Raw genomic sequence first — 7,266 nt, 5'->3', positions numbered from 1 at the left:
TCAATAACTTGGATTTCTCTATACATAGTGAATACATAATATTTTTGACAAGCAGTCCCCCCCACCACCACTACCTTCAGTTTCTTCAGACATTGTGCCAGTCTATAGCCAAGATTGTAAAATGTATTATATTTTATTTATAAAATAAAGATCAGTATTTGGATTATAGTTCAGTAATATCTTGTGGGCTGCCTCTTTAGCTTCTCATCTGTAGGATACCTGTACAATAAATCTCTTTTTATTGTGTTATATTGTCCTACTACCTGCAGTTCTGGGTGTTTTAATTAGTGTTGCCAAATATATGATATAAGATTGTACAGTTTCCATTATAAAATTAGTGTTATTTTAAGTTTGTGAAAATGCATGTCATTTTTAGTGAGGTACTTATAGTATATGTTCCCGCAGCTAAGAACTTTGTTGACATTTATTTTGCAGTCATTTCCGTACACAATGGGCTCTTGTTTCTGTGTCTTACTGGCATATTGCAGAATAAAAAAAAATCTCTACACCACAAATATTCACATTTTGCATTGTGTCGGCTTGAATTATTTTGCACAGCATTTAATGTTATCCAGGGAAGACAGCACATCTGTTTCATCAGAAGAAAAAGGCAATGCCATCCAGAAGGCATTTCAAATTGGCATCTTGCAGCAACAATAAACCTCTTCATTACCAGAAAGATTGTTAGAACCGTATGTTTTGTAGGCTCCTCCGACTGCAAGGAAGTTGGAAAACAAAATGTTCCTAAAACGGGTTCTGTTTAACGCGGTTAAGGCCCTACAGTGTGTTCTAGCCTATTATTCTAAATGCTGTGCATCTTTATATTTAGTATTTATGTGCTCCTCACCACTAACCTGGCTAAGATGAATTAAATATAAAAGTGCTAAAGTCCTGCTGTCTCTACTTTATGATGAAAGATGAATCTATAGACTATGCGGTCATTTGTACTTCCATCTTTTTAATTCTTCCAGATTTGCCATGTTGTGTATATATATATATATATATATATATATATATATATATATATATATATATATATATATATATATATATATATAGATAGATATATATATATATATCTGATCTGAATAATGTTGTGCTTAATGTCTCATTAGAATCTTTTTGTCTTCTGAAGGAAATATAAGATAAAAATAAATGGAGAATGAAAAACTGGTGTAACTATAATGATAAGGTCTTTTTCTTTGTATTTTTTACGGGTCCCCAATTTTACACTTCCTTTTGTAGCTGCATTTTGATTTGTTCACCCTGTCGTATGCTTCTGAGATTTTCTTGAAAAATAGCACTAATATTTATGTCATGATGTGTTCAGCGCATCACTCCCTCTGCTGTAGTCAGTGATGGAAGCTGACAAAGATACATTATAGAGGTGTGATACAGTGCTTGGATGACTGGCTGGCTTCTACTGCCTTATGCTCCCTCCTTGCTTGATGTTTCATCCTTTCATCAGCACTTTCAGCATTAGATAATTTTGAAGGTTTTACCAAACACTCACATATTCCAACTGAGGTGTTGGTGCATACCTATATTAAAGTGCTGCGGTAGAAAGATAGTAACAATGTCAATACCCATTGTGAAATGCATGTTGACCGTCAGATCTTGACAAAGATTAAATTCCAATTGATTCTCTGACACTACAGTTTTTCTGTCCAGGTTGTGTCAATAATTCAGATGTTTACAACAATTGTTAAACCAGTTGTGTTAATCTTATTTTTAGCATGCCAGGGAAATGTCTTCTTAGTTTAAATTATAATGACTGAAAGTGTACGTGGCAAAATGCTACTATATTTTACAATTTAACGTCTATTGGATAGCTTTTGTTTTATTACAAAAATGGTATTTCTTATATGGAATGTAGGCGTAAACACGGTTAATTTTGATTATGGGTCTACAAAATTGCATTGAAGTGGCCCTATATGGGAGCTAGTTACATTTTGCAGAGTAACCACAGTGCTGGAATTGGGTGATGTCATGGTAAGGCCCACACTACTCCCCTGCAGTGGTATTCATTGCTACTTCAACAATACTTAAGCAATAGACAGGTGCCAATTGGAGAATATTACCTGCCGTGTTCCCTAAAAAGCAAATAATTGTTTTGAGAAAGGGAATCCAGAATTATATAATTCTGGTAAGAGGGCTTCATCTCTTATAATAAGAAAGCAAAGACCTCAACCACTGAATCTATTAAAAATTTTACCTTATAACTGTCTTCTGTATAGAGATTAATTATCTCTGATTAATAAACATGTGGTTATTTCCCATTGCAGTTGCTTGCTCTGTAAAATCTATTTCTTTGTTCTTCAGTCAGTTCAGTGTGAGGATATATTTGTAACAATCAATCTGAGCTTCCTTTTCCGTGTGTGTGTGTGTGTGTGTGTGTGTTATATAATAAATTCTCAGTGTGAAATAGGGAATCTCCAGCTAAAAGGTGTGTATTAAAATATGCAGATAACTAATCTATCATATAATGCATCAGTAATGGGATTTAGATCACTGATATAATTTTGAAAAAAAAAAATATAAAATTGAATAGAGAATTTTACTAAGGCTTTACAATTCTTTCAACTATTCTGAAGCTTTATGTGTAGATGTCTTTGGATATAGATAGTGTTAGGATGGAAAGGCAAACACTAAAATATATTTTCATTATATTAAAGTTTCATTTTGGTCATGTGGCTTAAAATATCAGTGTATCCTGAATGCTGACCCACCTCAGTTTAGATATGTTGCTGCCTGGTTCTTCTAGGATATACGTCCTTAATTGCCATTTGTAGGCCATGTGACATTTTTCTAAATAACGATACAGTCCGATATAGTGCCACACAAGTGTTATAGATGAAAGAGAAACCCTGGTTTGCAAAACCTGACTAACAGTCAGGTCCTTGACAGCTAGCACTTTCAGTTGTTCAATATATGACAGTTAAGCAGTTAATTGCTTTATATTAGGACAGTATTGCTTTTTTAAGGGGCCGATTCACTAAATTCGAGTGAAGGATTCGAAGTAAAAAAACTTCGAATTTCGAAGTGTTTTTTGGGCTACTTCGACCATCGAATGGGCTAGTTCGACCTTCGACTACGACTACGACTTCGAATCGAAGGATTCGAAGTAAAAATCGTTCAACTATGCGACCATTCGATAGTCGAAGTACTGTCTCTTTAAAAAAAACTTCGACCCCCTAGTTCGGCAGATAAAAGCTACCGAAGTCAATGTTAGCCTATGGAGAAGGTCCCCATAGGCTTGCCTAAGTTTTTTTGATCGAAGGATATTCCTTCGATCGTTGGATTCAAATCCTTCGAATCGTTCGATTCAAAGGATTTAATCGTTCGATCGAAGGAATAATCCTTCGATCGTACGATCGCAGAATTTGCGCTAAATCCTTCGACTTCGATATTCGAAGTCGAAGGATTTCAATTCCTAGTCGAATATCGAGGGTTAATTAACCCTCGATATTCGACCCTTGATGAATCGGCCCCTTAATGTTCAACATTCCTTAGTAATAACCATTTCATATCTGCTTAATTCTGCCTTTACTATAAGTATAAAACAAAGAAACAATAATTAGAATTGCATTTATATGTACAACGATGAGAACATTTTTTTCTGACCTTTTCATTTTTCATTTTTCAGCGTATGTTCCTGCAGAAGAGTTAAAGGCAGCTGAAACTGAAGAAGATAATTTGGAAGATGATGGCCTCTCCCTAGATGTTCAGGATAGCGAATATTTATACAATGATGAACATGAAATCAAAGAGACTCAGAGCTACCAAAACTCTCCCATTAGCAGTGCAACCAATCCGGATGCTGGCTATGGTTCGCCATTTAGTGAGGCAAGTGACCATCTAGCAGATTTCAAAAGTACCTCCTCTAAAGAGGGACAGGATAAAGAAGATGGACAGAGTACAGAAAATGCGTCTTACCCTACAGACAGCTTGGCACAAATCAAAGCAGTGTATACAAATTTACTCTCAGAATGCTGCTGGTCTAATTTAGCACTAGATTTGAAAAAATCTAATGAAAAAGCAAGTCCAACAACAAACACAGATAAAAGCAGCAAGAGTGAGGCAAGTGGTCCAACATCTGATCCTGGTACACCGACTACTATCACAAGCAGCAGTTGTACAAATACAAGTACTAGTATTTGTGTTACAACAAGTAATAGCGCCATTAGTAATACTGCTTCAGGATATGATTGGCACCAAGCTGCTTTAGCCAAAACGTTGCAACAAACTTCATATGGACTTCTGCCAGAGCCCAGCCTCTTCAGCACAGTGCAACTCTATAGGCAAAGTAATAAACTTTACGGATCTGTTTTTACTGGTGCCAGTAAGTTCAGATGCAAGGATTGCAGTGCAGCCTACGACACTTTGGTAGAACTAACTGTACACATGAATGAAACAGGTCACTATCGTGATGACAATAGAGACCGGGAGGCAGAAAGAACAAAGCGTTGGTCTAAACCCAGAAAAAGATCACTCATGGAAATGGAAGGGAAAGAGGATGCCCAGAAGGTGTTAAAATGCATGTACTGTGGACATTCATTTGAATCATTGCAGGATCTCAGTGTCCACATGATCAAAACAAAGCATTACCAAAAAGTGCCTCTGAAAGAGCCAGTACCAGCTATCACAAAACTCGTCCCTTCCACAAAAAAGCGAGCACTTCAAGACATTGCTTTGCCAGATTCACCTGAACAAGCAGGGATTTCCCCTGGAGCTTCTGTGAGTGAATCTGCAAAGGACCCAAAAGCTGCCAATCCTTATGTGACTCCTAATAATCGATACGGCTACCAAAATGGTGCTAGTTACACTTGGCAATTTGAGGCAAGAAAAGCGCAAATTTTAAAGTGCATGGAGTGTGGCAGCTCCCACGACACATTGCAACAGCTTACTGCTCATATGATGGTCACAGGTCACTTCCTGAAAGTGACAAACTCAGCCTCCAAGAAGGGAAAGCAGTTAGTAATGGATGCAGTCTTGGAAGAGAAAATCCAGTCTATACCTTTGCCCCCAACAACGCATGCACGCCTCCCAGCAACCTATATAAAAAAGCCACCGGATTCACCCACTGGATCAACCCATTCTGAGGAGAAAAAGGATCCCGAAAAGGAGAAAGTAAACATTGGTGAGGTAGAAAAAAAGATCAAAGAGGAAAATGAGGACCCTGAAAAGATTGAACCAGCAACTCTTTATCAGTACCTCAGAGAAGAGGATTTAGATGACAGTCCAAAGGGAGGACTAGATATTTTAAAATCACTTGAAAACACTGTGTCCAGTGCAATCAGCAAAGCTCAAAATGGAGCACCTTCATGGGGTGGATATCCCAGCATCCATGCTGCTTATCAATTGCCAGGTACTATAAAAGCTTTGCAGCCATCTGTTCAGAGTGTTCAGATTCAGCCATCATATGCCAGCAGTGTAAAGACCATGTCTTCTGATCATAATGCTTTGATCCATTCTCCTGGGAGCTTAACACCACCACCTCATAAAAGCAATGTTTCTGCAATGGAGGAGCTAGTAGAGAAAGTGACAGGTAAAATCAATGTTAAAAAAGAAGAAAAAGTATTGGAGAAAGAGAAGGTGATTTCAGCAAAACCACCATCCCCAATGGCAAAAGAAAACAAGGAGATACTCAAACCAGAGGAAGCAAACAGCAAAACTCTAAAGAAACATAACGAGGCTGAAATTCAGAAACCCAAGAAGGAGACTCCGATAGAGTCCCATGCACTCAATGGTACAGAGCCGCTTAAAGCTAAAGTTACTAATGGCTGCAACAGTTTAGGAATTATAACAGACCATTCACCTGAGCAATCTTTTATTAATCCTCTCAGTGCATTGCAATCCATCATGAACACTCATTTAGGTAAAGTCTCAAAGCCAGTAAGCCCTTCATTGGATCCTTTGGCTATGTTGTATAAAATTAGCAACAGCATGCTAGATAAACCTATTTATCCCACAACCCCCATGAAGCAAGTAGAATCCATTGACCGCTATTATTATGAAGATAGTGACCAGCCAATTGACTTGACAAAATCCAAAAACAAACCTCTTGTGACAAGTATCACAGACCCTGTTTCATCACCCCTGCGGGAAAGTGCACTGATGGATATTTCTGATATGGTGAAAAACCTCACAGGTCGTTTAACTCCAAAATCATCAACTCCATCCACTGTGTCGGAAAAGTCTGACGCAGATGGAAGCAGTTTTGAGGAAGCTTTGGATGAATTGTCACCTGTACACAAAAGGAAAGGCAGGCAATCCAACTGGAACCCTCAGCATCTCCTTATTCTTCAAGCTCAGTTTGCTTCCAGCTTACGAGAGACAGCTGAAGGCAAGTATATCATGTCGGATCTCGGTCCACAAGAACGGGTTCACATCTCTAAATTTACCGGCCTTTCAATGACTACAATTAGCCACTGGCTGGCCAATGTCAAATATCAATTGAGGAGGACAGGGGGAACTAAATTTTTAAAGAATTTGGATACAGGTCACCCTGTTTTCTTTTGCAATGATTGTGCCTCTCAATTCCGAACTGCTTCAACATATATTGGTCATTTAGAGACACATCTAGGTTTTAGCTTGAAGGATCTGTCAAAGCTTTCACTCAATCAGATTCAAGAACAGCAGAATGTTACAAAAGTCATCACCAATAAGGCTTTAAGTTCTGTAGGACTCATTGAGGAGGACTCAGGCTCCACATTCCAGTGTAAGCTCTGCAACCGAACTTTTGCAAGCAAGCACGCAGTTAAACTGCACCTTAGTAAAACACATGGGAAATCTCCAGAGGACCATGTGATATATGTAACTGAATTAGAGAAACAGTGACATCCAGTTATGCAGCCAGGTATGCAAGTGACCACAAGAACATTGCACTAAACGTATTCATAATACTGCACTAGGCCTGACTTGAGCCTCAGAAATCAGTCTTATTTTTGTTGCTGAACTGCCTATCTGGAATTTTTTTTTTCTTACACATATTTTATATTTATATTTATATTCTCTTTTTGTCTGATTTGTGCATGTTTTCTTTTTGTGAGTCAATGTCTGACCTTTAATTTTCAACATCTGTTCTTGATGTTAAGCTATCTTTTGTAGATTGTAGTGGGAGACACTATTTGAAAGACATTCATTTGGCCACAAAGAAACACAAAGAACAATGATTTAAAAAAAAAAAAAAAAAGGAACATCCTAAAATTATCAAGTTGCCATGGCAATAAAGGTCAGAAAATCTTGTGGTGTCATGTTAACCCT

General features: G+C 37.7%; 1 protein-coding gene across 1 annotated transcript; it reads left to right on the top strand.

The window, feature by feature from the left end:
• Positions 1 to 3,639: 3,639 nt before the first annotated feature.
• tshz1.L (teashirt zinc finger homeobox 1 L homeolog) lies at positions 3,640 to 6,840 on the top strand (the record flags this gene model as incomplete). The annotated part of the gene is given in 1 exon segment (NM_001172466.1): positions 3,640 to 6,840. A coding segment is annotated over 1 exon segment (3,201 nt), but the record flags the coding sequence as incomplete, so codon positions are not given.
• Positions 6,841 to 7,266: the final 426 nt, after the last annotated feature.

The sequence above is a fragment of the Xenopus laevis genome, chromosome 6L (assembly GCF_017654675.1).
Source record: "Xenopus laevis strain J_2021 chromosome 6L, Xenopus_laevis_v10.1, whole genome shotgun sequence".
Taxonomy (NCBI): Eukaryota; Metazoa; Chordata; class Amphibia; order Anura; family Pipidae; genus Xenopus; species Xenopus laevis.
Note: the sequence above shows the minus strand (reverse complement) of the source record. Positions and strands in the feature narration are given on the sequence as shown.